This window comes from Mobula hypostoma, chromosome 2 (assembly GCF_963921235.1).
Source record: "Mobula hypostoma chromosome 2, sMobHyp1.1, whole genome shotgun sequence".
In the NCBI taxonomy this organism is placed as follows: domain Eukaryota; kingdom Metazoa; phylum Chordata; class Chondrichthyes; order Myliobatiformes; family Myliobatidae; genus Mobula; species Mobula hypostoma.
In genome coordinates this window covers 122,329,452-122,351,663 of record NC_086098.1, presented here as the reverse complement: position 1 = coordinate 122,351,663, position 22,212 = coordinate 122,329,452, and the positions used below count along the sequence as shown (strand labels likewise).

The window sequence follows — 22,212 nt, the reverse complement described above, 5'->3', positions numbered from 1 at the left end:
CACTGCACAGGATCAGAAAAGGCTGCAAAGGGTTGTAAACTTAGCCAAGTCCATCCTGGGCACTAGCCCCGTCACCATCAAGGAAATCTTCAAAATTCAATGCCTCAAAAAGGCAGCATTCATCATTAAGGACCCCCACCACCCAGGACATGCCCATTTCTCAATGCTACCATTAAGGAAGAGCCAGAACACACACAAAACATTTTAGCAACAGCTTCTTCCCCTCACTTCCCCCTACCATCAGATTTCTGAACAGTTCATGAATCCAGGACCACTACCTATTTTACTTTTTTTGCACTTGACTTATAGTAACTTACAGTAGTATTTTTATGTACTGCACTGTGCTGCTGGCACAAAACAACAAGTTTCACGTCAGTACAGTAATAATAAACCTGATTTAGATATCTTACATCTAAACTTTAAAGTTACCGGCACAATATATGCTGCTAGGACATCAGACCTTTTTCATTTTATTGAATTTAAAAATCATTAAAATGTCAATTACCTTTTCATATTAACTAATCAACTGAATTACCAAGATCTAATGTCTATTCACGATGCTCAAAACTTTCTCCTGTGACGAAAGACCAAGTTATCAGAAGATTGATGCTGACGAGAGAGATAAGAGAGACAAAGAGAGAAGCATTCAAAATGTTAATGAGAGAGAAGGGAGATTAACAAAAAGAGACACAATTCCGAGTATTGACAGACCGGTTGCTTTGAACCTGAACTGTTTGAAGTTTGATGGACAGGCGATACCCCAGCAGGGGGGTAAAAGGAACAGGTTCGCTAAGGCACGAGATCACGAGACCCTGGAAGTGTGGTGTGCCCTCACAAGTTGGTGGGAGTTTGGAGGTCTGGTCGCAGGACCGACCATAGACGCACAGGGTGAAAAGGTACGATCGGCGGGAACCTGGTGTGTGTGTCCGTCCTTGCCTGGGTGCCGGGTTCACTGCGGAAGACATTAAAAAGGGCTCGCCCGAAAGCTAACTGCAAGGAATATCAAAGGTCTGTTTGAATCCGATTTGCATATCATCATTCGCTCTCTCTCTCTCTCTCCAACGGCACAACAGCAATTGCTGCGAACTGGACTGAGCTGAACTGAACTCTGCGTCACTTGAGACTGATCATTTTACCCCTAGACAGCGACAGAGCTTGACTGATTCCTATTATCCTAGTTCTGTGTACGTGTGTTTTATCATTGCTAACCCATTGCATTTATATCCTTACGATCAGAGTACTGTGTTACTTATTTCTTTAATAAAACTTTCTTAGTTCCAGTAATCCAGACTCCAACTAAGTGGTCCATTTCTGCTGGTTTGGCAACCCAGTTACGGGGTACGTAACATAAGTGGGGATCTCGTCCGCGATTTTGAATGCTAAATTTGGGATGGGGTAAATTGATTGGGTTAAAATTCCTGAAAGAAAGAAAGGGCAAACAGCAGGAATGGAGATTGAGGAATTTCTAAAGGCGCCGACCTTGGAGGCATTAGAGGATGCCAGAAAATCAGAATTGGCAACTGTGGCCAAACGTTTGAATCTTTTTCAGGGGAAGTCGACAATGAGGAGAGCGGAGATGCACAGAGCTATCATAGAGCACTATGTATCTAAAGGTGTGTTTCCCCAAGGGGAGCTGGAGGTGGTATCTATGGGAAAACCTGGTGGAGACGCAGTACAGCTGCAGATTGAAAAATTGAGACTCGAACGCGAGTTCTGGGTAAAACAGCTGGAGTGAGAAGAGAAGCAGTTAGAACGCGAAGAGAGAATAAAACAGTTGGAGCAAGAAGAGAGGGACAGGCAGTTTGAACGAGAAGCGAGAGAGAAACAGAGGGAAAGGGAATTTGAGCTGGAGAAGTTAAAGATGATGATAGCGCAGGGGCCCATGCCGAACCAAGGTGGAGGGTTCAGGGTGACCCAGGAGGTTAGGCTGGTTCCCCCATTTGAGGAGACCGATGTTGATCGGTACTTTCTCCATTTTGAAAAAATTGCTGCAAGTCAGGACTGGCCGAGGGATGTGGGCTGTTTTGCTTCAGACTGTACTTAAAGGAAAAGCCCAGCAAGCTTACTCGGCCTTGTCCGCAGAAGATGCCCAGAGGTATGATGTGGTGAAAGAGGCCATACTCAGGATTTATGAGTTGGTCCTGGAGGCATACCGGCAGAGGTTCCAGAATGCGAGGAAGCAGTGGGGCCGCACGTATTTAGAGTTTGCCCGTGAGATGCAGATGTATTGTGAGCGTTGGTATGCCTTGAAAGGGGTCAATGGGGATCATGACAGACTGCTACAGCTAATCCTGATTGAGCAGTTTAAAGGCTGTGTCCCTGAAGGTATGAGACCCTACCTAGATGAGAAAGAGGAAGACACCTTGGCCGCAACTGCCAAGTATGCGTTGACACATAAAACGAAGTTTACCCCGAGTAAAGGCTACCAGAAGGGTAGTCAGGACGATGGAGAGAGTCCGCCAGAAAAGTCAGAAAGTAAGCCGGGGACTAGTGAGAAGGATAAGGTAGACTGGGAGCAGTCTGGTAGGAAGTCTCCTGGGGTTGTATGCTATAATTGTGGGAAAGTCGGACAATTTGCGTCCGGGTGCTTTGCCCCAAAGAAGGAGACGGAAAAAGGGAAAACGGCGGTTCCGACTGGCTGTATGGAGCTGGTAAACAAACCGCTAGGGAAGAAGAGCTCTGATAAAGTTCAGGAAGGGCGCGAGAGGTTTATCTCGGCCGGATTGGTGTCATTGAAGGAGGGGTTAAACCCAGTTCCAGTGCGGATCTGGAGAGACACTGGAGCTTGTCAGTCATTGATATTAAAGTGTGTGTTAAGACTTTACTTCAGAGACCCAGACTGGGGAGTTCAGGGTGATAAAAGGCATTGGGAAAGGGACCGAAGCAGCACCTTTGCACCAGGTACACCTAAAAAGCGACTTGGTCTCCGGAGCGGTCACGATCGGGTTGAGGCCCGAACTACCGATGGAAGACATGGAGGTCTTACTCGGTAATGACCTCGCCGGCGGAGAGGTGTACCCAGCAGTAAGATTGACAAGCCAACCTGCCAGCATTGAGGCCCCGCCCATGGACTCACAGGTTTATCCTGTTTGCGCAGTGACTCGGCACATGTCCAGAAAGGCTGCCGAAGTGAATATAGATTTGGCTGAGACGTTTTTATCAGCCTTGTATCAGAAGGGGTTAGAAAGTGAGAAGCAGTGTAGTGAAACGGAAGTTAAGGTAGATTTATCATTAGCAAGGAAGGAATTTGGACAGGCACAGGAGTGAGACGAGGAGCTGATGGTTTTGACGGAGACAGCTCTCTCTGAAGCAGAATTGAAAAGGGAGCCAGTGGGCTATTATGTGAAGGAGGGAGTACTGAGGAGGAAATGGAGGCCAAGTACCGTGCCCGCAGATGAGAAATGGGGGGGTGATGGTGCCAAAAATTTATGGAGATGGGATTCTTAACTTGGCCCACAAGATATCTCTCGGTGGACATTTTGGGGGGAGGAAAACAGTCGGTAGAATCATGAAAGAGTTTTACTGGCCACACAGGAGGAAGGATACCATTGACTATTGTAGACGTGAGCTAACACAATTACAGGCTATTGATATGCTAACAGCTTGCCACGATAGGCGAACAAACCTAGTCGGTGTTATCACGAAAACTAATGAGGCTAGGGTGCCACCTGATAAGGGGAAGACCCATTTTGAAAAGATAAGTGTGGTGCCGACCAGATGGGAGAACTCTATTGTGTTGGCCAACTTTGCTGATGAGTTGCCATCCCCTTCTCGCAATTCCTCCGTCTCCGCCGCATCTGCTCTCAGGATGAGGCTTTTCATTTCAGGACGAGGGAGATGTCTTCCTTTTTTAAAGAAAGGGGCTTCCCTTCCTCCACTATCAACTCTGCTCTCAAACGCATCTCCCCCATTTCATGTACATCTGCTCTCACTCCATCCTCCCACCACCCCACTAGGAATAGGGTTCCCCTGGTCCTCACCTACCACCCCACCAGCCTCCGGGTCCAACATATTATTCTCCGTAACTTCTACCACCTCCAACTGGATCCCACCACTAAGCACATCTTTCCCTCCCCCCCCCTCTGCTTTCCGCAGGGATCGCTCCCTACGCGACTCCCTTGTCCATTCATCCCCCCCCATCCCTCCCCACCAATCTCCCTCCTGGCACTTATCCTTGTAAGCGGAGCAAGTGCTACACATGCCCTTACACTTCCTCCCTTACCACCATTCAGGGCCCCAGACAGTCCTTCCAGGTGAGGCGACACTTCACCTGTGAGTCGGCTGGGGTGATATACTGCGTCCGGTGCTCTCGATGTGGCCTTCTATATATTGGTGAGACCCTACGCAGACTGGGAGACCGCTTTGCTGAACACCTACGCTCTGTCTGCCAGAGAAGGCAGGATCTCCCAGTGGCCACACATTTTAATTCCACATCCCATTCCCATTCTGACATGTCTATCCACGGCCTCCTCTACTGTAAAGATGAAGCCACACTCAGGTTGGAGGAACAACACCTTATATTCCATCTGGGTAGCCTCCAACCTGATGGCATGAACATCGACTTCTCTAACTTCCGCTAATGCCCCACCTCCCCCTCGTACCCCATCCATTATTTATTTTTATACACACATTCTTTCTCTCACTCTCCTTTTTCTCCCTCTGTCCCTCTGACTATATCCCTTGCCCATCCTCTGGATTTCCCCCCCACTTTGTCTTTCTCCCTGGGCCTCCTGTCCCATGATCCTCTCACATCCCCTTTGCCAATCACCTGCCCAGCTCTTGGCTCCATCCCTCCCCCTCCTGTCTTCTCCTATCATTTTGGATCTCCCCCTCCCCCTCTCAAATCTCTTACTAACTCTTCCTTCAGTTAGTCCTGACGAAGGGTCTCGGCCTGAAACGTCGACTGTACCTCTTCCTAGAGATGCTGCCTGGCCTGCTGCGTTCACCAGCAACTTTGATGTGTGTTGCTTGAATTTCCAGCATCTGCAGAATTCCTGTTGTTTGCTGATTTCTCTCACTTAATCCCCGAACAAAGCGAGTTGCCGATAAAGCCAATTAAACGGCACGCACACGTATGTCCCGATGTCCCGAGGCGATGCAAAGAGCCAGGACATGGTGTTGTTGTCACATCAGGTCAGCCTAGCGAGCAAAACCCCTACAGGATGATTAATTCAGTGACAAAAGGGCTAAAGAACGCAGAAGCGTATATTGGCGATGTAGTGGTCTGGAGTGACACGTGGGAGGAGCTGTTTGAAGCCAGCCTGACAGTGAACCTCGCAAAAAGTGAATTCGGCCACAGAAAAATCACTTATCTGGGATTTGTGTTAAGACAGGGGCAGCTGGCACCAATGCAGGCTAAGGTGTGGGCTATCTCTGAAGTCCCCACCACGACAGACAAGAGAGCCCTGAGAAGGTTTTTGGAGATGGTGGGGTACTATCGGAAGTTTTGCAAAAAAAAACTTTGCGGATATTACCCTCCCTCTTACTAAGCTCTTGCCAAAGAATGCTAAGTTGGTGTGGGACGACCCTTGTTACCTTTGTCCGGGACGAAAACCACTGAGAAGTTACACTGATCACAACTCATTAGTGTTTTTGGCCACTATGAAGTTTGCTAAGTTGGAGCCTGGTCTTAGAGCATTATTAAAATAACACATATAAAAGGAACAGAAAGGTGATGGCTGACTGTCTGTCAAGGTGTTGACAACTTAAAGTTCTCTGTATTAGCCAAATAGCTGATGACCATGTATATTTGTGTGTATCTAATAATGTATTCATGCCTATAATTTTTACCCCGGTAAAAATCCTTTGAAGGATAGGGGTGTGACGAAAGACCAAGTTTTCAGAAGATTGATGCTGATGCGAGAGATAAGAGAGACAAAGAGAGAAGCGTTCAAAATGTTAATGAGAGAGAAGGGAGATTAACAAAAAGAGACACAGTTCCGAGTATTGACAGACCGGTTGCTTTGAACCTAAACTGTTTGAAGATTGATGGACAGGCGATACCCCAGCAGGGGATAAAAGGAACAGGTTCACTAAGGCACGAGACACCACGAGATCACGAGACCCTGGAAGTGCGGTGTGCCCCCACAAGTTGGTGGGAGTTTGGAGGTCTGGTCGCAGGACCGACCATAGACGCACAGGGTGAAAAGGTACGATCAGCGGGAACCTGGTGTGTGTGTCCACCCTTGCCTGGGTGCTGGATTCACCGCGGAAGAACGATCGTATCCGGAACGGAGGGGTCACAGTCGGTGACCTCAGAAGACATTAAAAAGGGCTCGCCCGAAAGCTAACTGCGAGGAATATCAAAGGTCTGTTTGAATCCGATTTGCATATCATCATTTGCTCTCTCTCTCCAACGGTACAATAGTGATTGCTGCAAACTGTACTGAGCTGAATTGAACTCTGCATCACTTGAGACTGATCATTTTACCCCTAGACTGCGATAGAGCTTGATTGATTCCTATTATCCTAGTTCAGTGTACATGTGTGTTTTTTCATTGCTAACCCGTTGCATTTATATCCTTACGATTAGAGTACTGTGTTACTTATTTCTTTAATAAAACTTTCTTAGTTCCAGTAATCCAGACTCGAACTAAGTGGTCCATTTCTGCTGGTTTGGCAACCCAGTTACGGGGTACGTAACACTCCATAAAGAAAAACCCACATTAAAACCTATATGATTTTCTTTAAAATTCAATCCAGAAAATAAAACTGTAGAACATACCCATGCACTTGCACACTGTTTCTGTTTTTAGATTATTTAGTTTTTCAAAAATACAAGTTGATTTGTTATCCATCACAAAACAATACCTTTTCAAAACGATGTTTAATTGACTTTATACCAATAAGTTAACAGTATGTTTCTAAGACTTATTTTCTTCATCTCCTGGCTACATTGTCCTCATGCAGTAACGTGCTCAAACCACCAAGCTGACCCAGTAAGACTTGCCAATTAAGATCAGTTAATTGGAGCCCTATGGGCTTCATTAGGTACTCTATTGGATTATGTGCGATGACTAAAACTCAGGTTTCTCTTTTAAACAGATTATGCACTTCGGTGTACGTGCCTGGCAATCAGTTATGTTTACATGCCCTAGAGGCCATAAATGAACAAAGAGAACAAGGAAACGTATAGCCTGTTTCATATGCGGTGTCAGTTGATAGCACCTGTGCCCCTCAAATACACAAAGCAATCAGATAGTGCTACAGCTAAAGGGAAGACATTCAATTTATCCAACTCAATCTGCAATACTCCTCCCATCCAATTGCCTTCCAAATAATTCCAGACTGCCTTGCTTACACCTCCTACTCATAATAGGTTTCAAAGGAATAATTGTTTAAACTGGCTCACAATTTTCACTTTCCTCCAATTTCCTAGTACAGAACTTCCTTTGTTCTACATTCAAGTATATTTATATGTATAATGTAGTTATTTTCTATAACCCCATGAGCCCCCACATCCAACACATCATTCTCTGCAGCTTCTACCATCTCCGAAGGGATGATCCCACCACTAAACGTCTTTACCCTACCCCCCAATCTTCACTTTCCGCAGGGATCGCTCCCTCCGTGATTCCCCTGTCCATTCATCACTCCCCACTAATCTCCCTCCCGGCATTTATTCCTCAAAGTGGCCAAAGTGCTACACCTGCCTATTCACCTCCATTCTGGACCAAAAAGCAGTTCTTCCAGGTGAGATAACACTTCACCTGCGAATCCGCTGGGGATGACTATTATGCCCCCCCTCCCTTTCCCTCTTCTTCTATTCTCCACTCCGGCCTTTTACCTTTTCTCATCCACCTATCCCCTCATCCTGGTGCTCCCCCTCCTCTCCTTTCTCCTATGATCCACTCTCCTTTCCTATCAGATTCCTTCATCTCCAGTCCTTCACCTTTCCCAACCACCCGTCAGTTTCTAGCTATTCTCTTCCCATTATCCACCCCCTTTTTATTCTGGCGTCTTCCCTTCCATTTCAGTCCTGAGGAAGGGTCTTGGCCCAAAACATCGATTGTTTGCTTATTTCCATGGATGCTACCTGACCTACTGAGATACTCAAGCATTTTGTGTAGTTATTTTCTACGTACCTGTTTAAAATAAAAACACTAAACCATATATCAGTGAACATCTGCAAAGAAGGAAAGTTAAGAGCTCATTTACCTTTGGCCAAAAACCGTTTTGTTTTGCCTCTATCAAGGTAATGAATCTTGAGTTTTTCCCAGACCTGGTCTGTTCTGTGACCTGCTTTAAACTACGTATAGTTCCAATGTTCCCAAAGCACCTCAGATTTCCTAAGTGGTGCAGAATCTGAGACAAGTTTTGCAGTGGCTGGAAGCAGTGACTGACTGAACATTTTAGTTAAAAACTTTGTCATATTTAAATCACTAATTTCATTTGACAGCAAAACCTCTGAGACGAAAATGTCAGGTCTGCATAAATCACAAAGATTTCAGTAAAGTGAGACTGCAAAATTTTCAGGCATGAAACCCTGGAAATTCTAATTGTTTTCTAAAATAGGATAATGATTACTCTGAAAGATCGTTTTACCATGTCTGCCAACTAACTTTTGACATGACAAAAACTGCGGCAGCTCTTATGTTTCACTTTCTGGGCTGCGTGTTTCCAGCACATTATCTTTATTACGAAACTCAGGTAGTGTCAACAGTAAGAACACAACACTGAAATCAAGTACGAACGGAACCTGAGAACGGTAAATGTAAAAAGAGGGAGTATGTTAATAATTAATCTAATACATCTCATGAGTTTGATCATTTATTGTGTGGAATGGTGTGTGGCCCAAGAACTGGAATTTTGCCCAAGAAACTCTGGCTGCATCACTGCCTGGTATGAGAACTGTACGTCCCTTAATCGCAGGACTTTGCAGAGGGTGGTGCGGACAGCACAACACATCTGTAGTCGTGAACTTCCCATGATTCAGGACATTTACAAAGACAGGTGTATAAAAAGGGCCCATGGGATCATTGGGGACCCAAGCCATCCCAACCACAATCTATTCCATCTGCTACCATCTGGGAAGTGGTACCGCAGCGTAAAAGCCAGGACCAACAGGCTCCGGGACAGCTTCTTCCACCAGGCCATCAGACTGATGATCTCACGCTGATTTGAGTTGACTGTATTACATTGACCGTTCTATTTATTATAAATTACTATGATTGCACATGGCACATATAGATGGAGACGTAACGTAAATATTTTTACTCCTCATGTATGTAAAGGATGTAAGAAATAAGTCAGTTCAAGTAAAAATAAAGACTACGATTTATACTATACATAATTAACAGCATTGGAGTAATCAATTTGCATAGGTCATACAGCATGGAGACAGACCCTTCAGCCCATGCTGATCAAGAAACTATCTACACCAAGGGTTCCCAACCTGGGGTCCATAGACCCCCTTGGTTAATGGTCGGGGTTCCATGGCATAAAAAAGGTTGGGAACCTCTGACCTACACTAATCCCATTTACCAGCAGTTGGTTTCATTTGTATTTCCACTACCCTAACAGGCCTTGTGACAAATGTAAAATCTCCACTAACACCATCTCTAAATACTGAAAGGAAATATATTAATATGGTCACCTGCCAATACTTTTGATTAAGCCTTTCTGCCTTTCAGTTTCCTTCTTCATTTGTGCTAGTCTTTCTGCTCGTTTCAGTTTGTCCCAAAACTGTTGGGCTTTGAAACGCTTCTCCAGCCTCTCTTGCTCTTCCTGATGCTTAACCAGCATTAAAGCAGCAATCTTTCGATCACGTTCAGGAATGATTACATTGGATTCCCTTCGGATCTCACTGACCAGCTTGTCCAGTTTCCTTGCTGTGGCAGGGGACTGCCTTAAATCGCCAAGATTGGTATTCCTTTGAAAATACCCAACCATACTGGTATCCTTTGAATCTTTCCTTTTCACCTGGGCAAATGCTTGCCTATCGTCTGGCTGTTTACTTCCTTCTCTTGAAACAGCCCAACCAGGTAATGGACTCTTGTCATCTGTCAGAGGAACATTTGAAGAACTCTGTCCTTCGTGGAGAGCATCCAAAACATAACTGTTGGGGAAACCAGATTCACTAGTAGATCTCTGAGCATCAAATTTTACAAAAGTTGGCAGGGGTGTTCTTTGAGCTTTTTCTTCCTCAATGATACGCTCTCTCTCTTCTCTGCACTCTGTAAATTTAACAGCAAATCATATTAATATCAATCTGGAGATCTGTAAAATGAGCATGTCAAAAATGCAACACGTTTCATGATCAAAACAACTCTCACCCTTCTACAGTGAAAGACAAATCTCAGGATGACTGAACAAACAATTTGCATCTATACAGCAAATTGCATAATTTCCCCAAGTTCCATTGCTTCAATGTTGTAAAAGCAGCTGCATCTTATATACAGTACAATAATGTTTAAGAGGCATTTACACAAACATACGAACAGACAGGCAATAGAGGCCCACAGGATATGTACAGGCAGATGGATCTGGCTAGACTGGCATCATTGTCGACACAGGTATGATGTGCCTGAAGGACTGTTCCAATGCTGACCTGCTGTACGGTCTTTCTCTTTTGTGCACCAAGTGTATAACTCACATTTTTTCACATTATATTTCATTCAAAAAACGAAGGATAGATCTATATGGAAAACCATGGTCACCAAAGTCAGCATCGGATATGGTACCTACACAGACAGACATATTTCATATGCATATTCCCACCCACTCTCTCAGCCTGTCTGTATTCCCATGAAGCCTCTTTACGTTCCTCCTCTGAATTTCCAATCCAATCTAGTATGGTATCATTAACAAATTAGAAAACATGACAATCGGCTCTATTAGCCATATTGATATTGATTACTAATGGCTGGGTCAAAAATCAGTTTATTCCCACTCTTCACTTTCTGGTTGATCATCAGTTCTCAATGCAGATCAGAATTTTATCCACAAATCTGCTTCTAATCTTGTTGAATCTCCTGTATGAGGCTATAGCAGATGCTTTCCAAAAATCCAAAACTACATTAAAACCATTGGTTTACTTTCCACCTCCTCACTCCCACCCATCGAAGCTTACTGGTCCTCAAAGAACTCTAACAAATTAGTTAAACATGCGTTTATTATTATAAATCCACAGACACTCTGGTCAATCCTGTTACTCTTTTCAAGCTGTTTGGTTATTATATCCTTCACTAGCTTCTGCTTTTTGCCTACTGCTAACTTCAGGCTAATAGTATTTCCCATTTTCTCTCTCCTTCCTATTTAAAATAATGCAGAAACAGTTGCTATCTTCTACTCCACAGGAAGAATTCCAAACTCCAATGTACATCTTAGCCCTGTGTTGAATAATGCAATATTTCATTCATCCTTCACAGAGGCCAAATTGGGCCTCAATTTAATGCACTGCCTAAAGCTGAGACTTCCAAAAGGGCGACAATCTCTGAAAACAGTACTGAAACATCAACCTATATGTTGTGCACAACAGACTGAATCATTTGTGGAACCTTGAGTTTCACCCAGATGAAAGGGTTCATGTAGGAGGATTGTTTGATGGTTCTGGGCCAGTACCCAATGGAGTTTAGAAGGATGGGGGGACGGGGTTAGGAGTAGCTCATTGAAACCTATTGGATACCGAAAGGTCTGGATAGAGTGGATGGAGAGAGGATGTTTCCAGTAGTGGGCGATTCTAGGATCCAAGGACACAGCCCCAAATTAAAAGGTCATCCCTTTAGAACAGACATTCTGCATGCCATATTTCTGGAGGAGACACTGGATTGCAGAGTGGGAGAGAGAGTTCACAAGAAGAGAGCGGAAGCAGTCAGAACATTCTGCACACCCCAGTTCCTGAGGAGATGTTGGATTGTGTAGCAGGAAAGAGTTCAAAATAAACAAGCAGTGGCTGGCAGGACATTCCACGCACCACAGTTCCCGAGGAGACATTGGGTTGTGCATAATTAGGCACTTGGAAAGGGCCAATAACAAGTTGTTAGGTTTGAGCAGTGTGTCCATTGCGTGACAGGGCCAGTGTTTGAGTGGGGAGCTCAGGCTTTGGCAAGGAGAAGCGAAGGCTGCAGGTAGATTTTTTTTCTTTTAATGTTTTCTTTCTTATTGCACAATGGGGATACCAGGTAGAATAGTGGAATGCTCCTCTTGTGGAATACGGGAAGGCAGGGAGTACTCCCTTACGACAACACCTGCAAGAAGTACACCCAGCTGCAGCTTCTTTCAAATAGTGTTAAGGGACTGGAGTTGGAAATGGATGTAGGCTGAGATTGATTGACAGGACATAGAGGGAGGTTGTTGCACTGAAGGTGCAGGACAAAGGGTGACTATTAGGAGGGGTAAAGGGGATAGACAGCCACTGCAGAGTACCACTGTGGCATTCTCCTTAACAACAGGTACATCACTTTGAATACCATTGCGAGAGGATGACCTAGCAGAGGACATACACAACGGTAGGTCTCTAGCTCTGCAGCTCAGAAGGGGAGGGGAGAAAAGAGGAGTGCAGTAGTGATAGAGGATTCCATAGTTAGAAGAGCAGGCAAGAGATTCTATGGACATGAAAGAGACACCCGTATGCTATATTGCCTCCCAGGTGCCAGGAATGTCCATAAGACTATAAGGCCTAGGAGCAGAGTTAACCCATTTGGACGTCCTTCATTTCTGAGGCTGTGCCCTCTGGTCCTAAACTCCCCCACTATAGGAAACATCCTCTCCACATCCACTCTATCCAGACCTTTCAAAATTCAATATGTTTAAGTGAGAACCCCCACTTCCCCCACTCTTCTAAGTTCCAGTGATTACAGTCCCAAAGCCATCAAATTCTCCTTTTGTTAATCCTTTCATTCCTGAGATCATTCTTGTGAACCTCCTCTGGTCCCTCTCCAATGTCAGCACACACTTTATTAGAAAAGAGGCCCAAAATTGCTCACAATACTCCAAGTGCGCTCTGACCAACGTCTTTTAAAGCCTCAGCATTCTCGGATCGGGTTCGCTGCATTCTGGAGGGGGAGTGAGCAGTCGGAAGTCATGGTACATATTGGTACCAATGACAAAGGTAGATAAAGGGAGGAGGTCCTGAAGAGATAATATATGGAGTTAGGTAGAAAGATGAAAAGCAGGACCTCTAGGGTAGTAATCTCTGGACTGCTTCCTGTGCCATGCTCCAGAGGGGGTAAAAATAGGGACAGGCAGGTGGGGTGGCTTTGTTGGTAAAAAATTAAGGCAAATCCTTAGAAAGAGGTGACATAGGATCAGAAGGTGTACAGTGAAGAAAAAAAGACCCTGATGGGAGTTAGATACTGGCTTCCAATTTACAACGGGAGATAGAAAAGGCATGTAAAAAAGGCAATGTTATGATAGTCATAGGAGATTTCAATATAAAGGTAGATTGGGAAAGTCACATTGGTGCTGAATCCCAAGAGATGGAATTTGTAGAATACCTACAAGATGGCTTTTCAGAGCAGCGAAAGGGGAAAGTGTTGTGTAATGACCCTGATTTGATTAGGGAACTTAAGGTAAAGGAACATAATATGATAGAATTCGCCCTGCAGTTTGAGAAGGAGAAGATAAAGTCAGATATTAATATTACAGTGAAGAACAGGGAATTAGAGGCGCGAGAGAACAGCTGGCCAAAGTTGATTGGAAGGGGACTTTAGCAGAGATGATGGCAAGACAGCAATGTCTGGAGTTTCTGAAAGCAATTCGGAAGGCGCAGGACAGATACACACCAAAGATGAAGAGGTCTTCTGAAGGGAGGATGACACAACCATGGCTGACAAGGGAAGTCAAAGAGAGCATAAAAGCAAAAGAGGGCATATAATACAGCAAAAATTAGTAGAGGATTAGAAAGCTTTTAAAAACCAATAGAAGATAACTAAAAAAGCCATAAGGAAAGAAAAGATAAAATATGATGGTAAGCTAGCTAATAATATAAAAGAGGATAGCAAAAGTTTTTCCAGCTACATAAAGAATAAATGAGAGGCTAGAGTGGATATCAGACTGCTGGAAAATGGTACTGGAGAGGCAGCAATGGGGGACAAAGAAATGGTGGATGAACTTACATATTTTGCATCAGTCTTCACTGTGGAAGACACCAACAGCATACAAGAAATTCAAGAGTGTCGGAGCAGAAGTGAGTGTAGTCCCTATTACTTAAGGAGAAGGTGCTTGAGAAGCTGAAAGGTCTGAGGGTAGATAAGTCACTGGGACCAAATGTAGTACACCACAGGGTTCTGAAAGATGGAGCTGAAGAGACCATGGAGGCAGAGTGGGAATGAAGGGGGCCTTTTCTAGTTGGCTGCAAAGGTCAGTGTTGGGACAGGTTCTTTTCATGTTATATGTTAATGATTTGGATAACAGAATTGATGGCTTTGTGGCCAAGCGTGCATATGATATGAAGATAAGTGGAAGGGCAGGTAGTGTTGAGGAAGCAGGGAGTCTGCAGAAGGACTTAGACCAGGGGTTCCCAACCTTTATTATGCCATGGACCAATACCATTAAGCAAAGGGTCTGTGAACCCCAGGTTACTGACTTAGACAGATTGGAAGAATGGGCAGAAAAGTGGCAAATGGAATATATTGTTGGGAAGTATTTAGTCATACACTTTAGTGGAAAAAATAAAGGGGTAGACTATTTTCTAAACGATGAGAAAATTCGAAAATCAGAGGTGCAAAGGGACTTGGGTATGCTCACAAGCAAGGATGTAATGCTGAGGCTTTATAAGGCATTGGTCAGAGCGCACTTGGAGTATTGTGAGCAGTTTTTGGCCCCTTATTTGAGAAAAGATGTACTAGCATTGGAGAGGGTCCACAGCAAGTTCACAATGATTCCGGGAATGGAAGAGGAGTTAATGCATAAGGAGTATTTGATTGCTCTGGTCCTGTACTTACTGGAATTTTGAAAAACAAGGGAGGATTGTATTTAAACCTATCAAATATTGTAAGACTTAGATAAGGTCCACATCCACTCTATCACCCTCTGCTTTAAATATACCCAATTACTTCGCTTCCACAGCCTTCTGTGGAATTCATCGCCACAAAAGCCTGTGGAAGCTATGTAATTGGGTATACTTAAAGCGGAGGGTGATAGGTTCCTGATTAGTCAGGGTGCCAAGGTTTATGGGGGGGGAAGAGGTAGGATAATGGGGTTCAGAGGGATAATTAATCAGGGTAGAATGATAGAGCAGACCTGATGGACCAAATGGCCTGATACTGTTCCTAATACTTATGGTCTTATAAGGTTATGAGAGGCAAAAATAGTGTGGACAGCCAGAGCCTTTTTCCCAGGTTGGTAATAGCCAATACCAGACGACATGTGTTTAAACTGACTGGAAGGAAAGTTTAGGAGATGTCAGAAGTAGGTTTTACAGAATGTGACTAGAAGGCACTGACAGGGGAGGGGGTTGAGGCAGATACAATAGGACATTTAAGAGACTGTTAGATAGACACATGAATATAAGAAAATTGGAGTGAGTGTGTGGATGCAGGTACGCGAGAGAGTGTGTGTACGTGTATGTATACGCGCTAGCCTGGAAGTTGAACCAGAAACTGTTTACTGAGGAGTGAGAATTCTATGAATGAGACATGGCTTTCACTTAATCAGAAGCCATTCACAAAAATAGACCTTCCTAATGGTCTGATTCCTACAAAAGCAGGAAGATTCTGTATTTCCTTTTAGCTTCTTTTAAGTAGATTTTTTAAAAAAAATTAGAATGGTTAGTTAGTTGCTCTGTTTGAGAATATATCAACATATATAACAGTTATCTATTCTTTCAATAAAAAAGTTATGGTAGTCAGCCTTTCTGCCTGTACTTACATGGATAAAATCAAGTTCAAGTTTATTGTCATTTAACCAGACACATGTATAACACCAAACAAAACAAAGTTCCTCCAAACCAAGGTGCACAAAACAGTACATAAAACTCACACATAAACAACAGGTAATATTAACACAGATCAATTAACAAATAATAAGGTGCATGTCAGAAGGTAAACAGTGTTACAATGTTACAATGGCAATGTTACTTTCATACATGATGAAACCTAGGTGGTGGCAGGGAGTTTAGTAGCCTCAAAGCCTGGAGGAAGAAGCTGCTTCCCATCCTAACACTCCTTGTCCTAATGCTACGGTACCTCCTGCTTGATGGTACGGATCAAAGAAATTGCTAGATGGGCGGGAGGGATCCTTGACAATGCTGAGGACTCTGCATACTTAGCACCCCTGATCAATATCTCAGATAATGATCAGATAATCTCAGATAATGGGGGGGGGGGGAATGAGAGACCCCAGTGATCCTCTTAGCAGTCCTCGCAATCCTTTGTAGGGTGTTGCAGTCAGATGCCTTGCAATTCTCATACCAGATGGTGATACAACTGGTCAGGACACTCTCAACAGTGCTCCTGTTAAAACTGGTTAGAATGAGTGTGGGGGGAACCTCTGTCACCTCAATCTCTACATGAAAGGAGACAATGCTGTGCTTTCTTGGCTAAGGATGTGATGTTGAGAGACCTAGTGAGATCATGCATTACGTGCACTCCCAGAAACTTGGTGCTCCTAACTCTCTCCACAGAGCAGCCAGTTATGTGTAGTGAGGAATGGTCAGCCACAATCATCTCTTTAGTCTTGTCCACTTTGAGGCTCAAGTTGTTGTGCTCACACCGTTGTACCTGCTGCTTTACCTACTCCCTATACACAGTCTTCATGAAGCCTCCCACTGTTGTGTCATCAGTGAACTTGATTCGGTTTTAAAACGCAAACAACAGGAATTCTGCAGACGCTGGAAATTCAAGCAACACACGTCAAAGTTGCTGGTGAACGCAGCAGGCCAGGCAGCATCTCTAGGAAGAGGTACAGTCGACGTTTCAGGCCGAGACCCTTCGTCAGGACTGTCCTGATGAAGGGTCTCGGCCTGAAACGTCGACTGTACCTCTTCCTAGAGATGCTGCCTGGCCTGCTGCGTTCACCAGCAACTTTGATGTGTGTTGCTTGATTCGGTTTTAACTGGATCTAGCAATATAGTCATGCATTAGTAGCTGTGCACGCATCACTGAGGGGCACTGGTGCTCAGCATGATGGTGTCAAGAAGTCCAAGATCCAGATACAGAGAGAACTGTTGAGACCCAGAATGGAGTGCAGAGGCTACGGCATCATCAATGAACCACCTTAAGCAATATATGAACTGGAAAGGGTCCATTGTAGCAGGAAGACGAGGTGATCCAAAGTGCTTCATAATTGAAGTTAGTGCCACTGGACAGTAGTCATTATGGCAGATTACTCTCAGCATTATTCAGAGAAAGCAGTCTGCTTTTCTGGTACCCATCACTATCCCAAACGTTCATTCTTTCCACTATTGACACAGTGGCTACATCGTGCATCATGTAGATACTCATCTGGGCTACTGCAACAACACCTTTCAAATTCAATCTCTACAAAGAAGGATAAGAGTAGAGATCCTTAACCTCAAGAGTTGTACAGCATAGAAACAGGCCCTTTGGCCCATCAAGTCTATGATTACAATCAGGCTTATCATGCAATCCCAGCTTTAATTTCATAGTCCTCTATGCTCTACCTATTCAAGTACCTGCCCGGATGCACAGCCATCCACAAAAAGAGGAGTGCCCCCTAAAAATGAATGACAGTTAAATGTTATAACCCCAAAGTCCCCCCCAGCTCCCCCCTCCCATGCATAAGCAGCAGCAAAATAACAATCCCCCCTCCCCCCACCAGCAAAAAAAAGCATCGGCACCCACCACCGAGCGCTCAAGTGTGCAGCACCCCAAAGACTACTTGTTCAATGTTGGTATTGTCCCTGACTTCATTACCTCCTCTGGAAACTCATTCCAGAAACCAACCAGTTTTGTGTGAAATTTTACCCCTTAGATCCTCTTTAAACTTCCTGCTTCTCACCTTAAACCTGTGCCCTCTGGTTCTAGACACCCCCACTATAGGAGACTGGCTGTCTACACTATCTATGCCACTCATAATTTTATATACCACTATTATATTACCTCTCAGCTTCCTTTGCTCCAGGGAAAATAGCCCCAGCCTATCTAATCTCTACTTATAACTCAAGTCCTTCAGTCCTGGCAGCATCCTTCCGAATCATTATTGCACTTTCTCTTGCTCAATCTCATTCTTCCTCTAGCATGGAAACGAGAGCTGCACACAACACTCCCAATGTGGTCTCTTTAGCATTTTGTATACTGTAACATGAAATCTCAACACCATGGTTGATGAAGACACATGTACTATATGCCTTCTCCACTACTTTCAACCTGGTGTTGTCACTTCCAGGAAACTATGTACGTGTAACCCTGGTTAGTGTAACTCTGTTTAGCATGTCCTGCCAATTGGAGACAGTCAGTAAATCCATCTTTCCCAGCAAAGCCCAGATCACCAAAAATAAATAGAAAAAAGACATACTTAGCAACTGGTCAATACGTCTTGCGGTTCTTTTGAAACATTCAGCAGTGGAACAAAGGGTATACCTACCGTCTCACAGCTCCAGCTATCTAGATTCAATCTCGATCTCCAGTGCAGCTTTGTGGAGATTGCATATTCCCCCTATAACCACCTTGGTTTCTTCCCAATGCTCCAGTTCCCCCACCACCCACCATCCCAAAGACATGAGAGTTGCACAGTTAACTGCCCACTGTAAGTTGTCCCCTAGTGTGTAGATAAATGATAGAATCTGGAGATATTGATGGGACTATGAGTAGAATAAAAAAAATAGCATGGGATTTGTGTGGACCCTCTGGGCATAAAGGTCTGTTTCTGTGCTGTGTTTCTTCTATGAGTATTTTGAATATTCACTTTCCTCCACCAATGCATACTGAGGCCAGAAATAACTTTTTCCACTCAAAAGGCTAAATCTTTGGAATATTTTATCCCAGAGGGCTACAGATACTAAATCATTGAGGTGGAAGAACAGGTGCGATCACAAGGTGACATAGCAGGCCTGCTGAACTTCTTTTTCTCATATTCTAATTACAATGATTTACAGAGTGTGGTGTCTACAAAATGCACTACAATTCACCAGGTCTTTTTTGACCACACTTGCTGAGTCCACAACCTCTGCCACCAGGTCACAGGCAGCAGGTGCATGTGAATAAGTAGTAGTGTCAGTATATTTCCAAGCAGAATGATGTATGAATTACAGTGGAACTTGGAGGCGGTCTTGTTCACCGCTCACAGCCCACAGAGGTTCCACTGGTACGTCTTCACCACCTCCTGTGATCTCCTTCAAGAGACACCCACAAAGAGATTGTTGGATGAATGGCAGGGATCACTGACAATGCTAAATGCACTGTGTACTCAGTTCTCCTGATAAATATCTCCGATGGGTGAATGACAGACTTTGATGACCCCCTCAACAGACCTTGCAATCCTTTGTAAGGACTTCAGGCTAGATGCCTTGCAATTCCTGTACCAGATGACGATGCAGCTGGGCAGGACACTCTCAATCATGCTCCTGTAAACATTGGTTAGATTTGGGGGGGGGAAGAAAGAGGGGGGGAAGAAAGAGGGGGAGAGGGAAGCCTCACTTGCTTCAATCTTACAATATTATAACAATCTCTGCAATGGAAGGCAAGACCCTGGGGAGCACAATAAACTTCACCTGGTGAGTCAGATGCCAAACCATTGATATTTCCAAATGGTTGAATAGTCAGAGTTCCATCATAATGGGGCTCTGAGAGGAGACCAGAATTGAATGACTGAAAGTCTAAGCACAGTGTTGAAGGAAATTAGAGATAAGGAGGAAAAAGGAAATTGAAAACTTGCATGGGAAATGTAATGTTAAGGTGTTGCCACAGCTCAGTGAGTGTAGAACAGGAGTTGGTGTGACAGCAGAAAGTTGGGCAGGTTCTAATTTATCCAAGATGCATGACAGTATACTTAGGAAATACTTGAGAACAGTCAGGTGGACTGCATCGTCCTACCCTTGGTCCCTCTCTGACCCCTGACCCTCTCCACCCCTCCTCCTCGCCCCGTCCCACTCTTCCCCACCACCTTGCTTCACTCCTCCCCCACATCCCTCCCCTACCATTAATCGCCTTCCACTCCTCCCCTCCCTCCCTTGTACCTCCAACCCACCCCATCCTTTCCTCTCCACATTCTCCCATCTCCCCCTCCCCTGCTCCACCCTCCTCTCCAGCCAACACACCTTCTCAACACCCATCCTCTCCCCGGCACCTCTTTTCCAGCCCCAACCCTCCCCTCCCTCCTCCGAACTCCTCCAGTCCCTCCTCTTCACCATACTTCTCTCCTACTCGACACCCTCCCCACTGTCTAGCCATCCCGTCCCCGCCCCACCTCCTCCGCACGCTCTCACCTCTCAGCCACCTCCGGCGCTCCCGCTCGTGCTCCCGGCACCGACGCTGGAGGTTGCGCAGCGGCTCGTGTGGGTTTTCGCGGGCCCACTCGTCGAGCGGCCGTGGCAGCAGCTGGACGGGCTGCAGGCCCCGACGCGCGCACGCCTCCAGTGAGCGCGGGCTGGTCAACACGTACCGGCTGCCGCGCGCCGCTCGCGGGCTCTCAAAGTTGGAGAGGTCGAGGTGAGGGAGTACCGGCGGCGGCGGCGAATCGGCCTGGGCCTCCAGCTGGTCCTGAAGCTGGGGTTGGGGAGGGGGACGGAGTTCGGCCTGCATTGCCCGGACCGCTGCCTGAGGTAATGTCCGCCTGTCAAAACGGTCGCCCTGATCGGCATTCACAGTTAGGGAACAACAGGAGGGAGAATAGGAGCCGTCAGTGAATGCGGATTATTTCATTAACTCGCCCGTACTTTCCTCAGCGTCTAGTCGCCGACGGGCGACGCGTTCTGGTGACCATTGGTGATGGAGAAGCTTAATCAACGAGCTGAGGAACGGGTCAAGGGCTGCGATATGCTCGGCAGCGCCTCTCACCGTTTGGAGGACTGACTCCAGGTGGTGTATGGCCGGTCCTGGCATTGAATGCCGCAATGATGGGAGGGATACTCCTGAACCCAATGCTCTGAAGTATCTTGCCAGTTGCCAGGCTGGTGGTGGATAAGTTATTTTCTTTATACAAAGGGCTTGCTTTACAGATAGGTGACCTGACATCTTAACGTCAATTCCTAGGAAGAATGGAAGATAAAAACTTTGGGAAGTATTGAGGAACAAGTAGGATTTTTACCAGAGTCTGTGGTTTGTTATGGTCATCACTGGGTGTTTTTTCTCTCCAAATGCTTAATTGATTCAAGCAGGACACAAAGTGCTCAAGGAACTCAGCAGGCAGCAACTATAAAGAGAAATGGGCAGTGAATGTTTTGGTTTGAGACCCTAAATATTTCCCATCATAGATGCTACCTGGACTAGTGAAATCCTCTAGCATTTTGCTCCAGACTCCAGCATTGTGGTCTCTTGTGTCTCCTCTCTGAGTAACTGATTCATTGCTACCAATGAAGTACTGGAAGATCAGAGGGTCACCAATGTGTTGCCTTTATATAAGGATGTCTGCAAGGACAAGCCACGAAAAACCAGCTGGTAAGCCAAATATCACAGGAGACACAAGGGGATGCAGGTATTGTAGTTTGATGCAGGGCCTCAACCCAAAACATTGACAATCCATTTCCTTCCATAAATGCTGTCTGACCCATTGAGTTCTTCCAACAGTTTGTTTTTTTTCTTTGCTTTAACCTTACCTCAGTAGTTGGAAAATTACTGGAAGGGATTCTGAGAGACAGGGTCTACCTGCATTTGGAAAGGCAAGGTCTGATTAGAGATGGTCAGTGTGACTTTTTGTGTGAGAAATCATATCTCAGTATTTTTGAAGAGGTGACTGAGAAAACTAGCAAAGGCTGGAAGTAGACTTTGTCTACATGATCTTTAGCAAGGTCTTTTGTCAAGGTCCCACATTATAAGGAAGATTAGATCACGTAGAATTGGGATGATCTAGCCAACTGGATACAAAATTGGCTTGGTCACAGGAATCAGAAGGTGGTATTGGAGGGGTGAGGTTTTCAGATTGGAGGCCTGAGACCAGCAAAATGCTGCTGGGATTGGTCCCCTGATTTTTGTCATACATATATTAGCAGTTTGGATAAAAATGTAGATCAGTAAGTTTGCAGTTGATGCAGTGCATGGTCTACTGAGAAAATGGGCAAAGAAATGACAGATCACTGAAAGTGGCTGCAGAAGTAGACATGGTGGTGAAGAAGGCATATGGAATCATTGTCTCCACTGGGTTGGTTTTGAGAGA

The 22,212-nt window shown here is 45.0% G+C and overlaps 1 protein-coding gene across 1 annotated transcript in view; it reads right to left on the bottom strand.

Moving 5' to 3' along the window:
• Window positions 1-20,831, bottom strand: part of LOC134342448 (coiled-coil domain-containing protein 177-like) — a 67,567-nt gene extending 46,736 nt beyond the window's left edge. Inside the window, exons 1-2 of the mRNA XM_063040585.1 lie at window positions 20,327-20,831; window positions 9,596-10,175 (exon numbers count right to left, since the gene is read on the bottom strand). Of these exons, the coding sequence (XP_062896655.1) occupies window positions 9,596-10,175; window positions 20,327-20,642 (896 nt within the window). The 5' untranslated portion in view covers window positions 20,643-20,831. The remainder of the gene's footprint in view (window positions 1-9,595; window positions 10,176-20,326) is intronic.
• Between the last annotated feature and the right edge of the window lie 1,381 nt (window positions 20,832-22,212).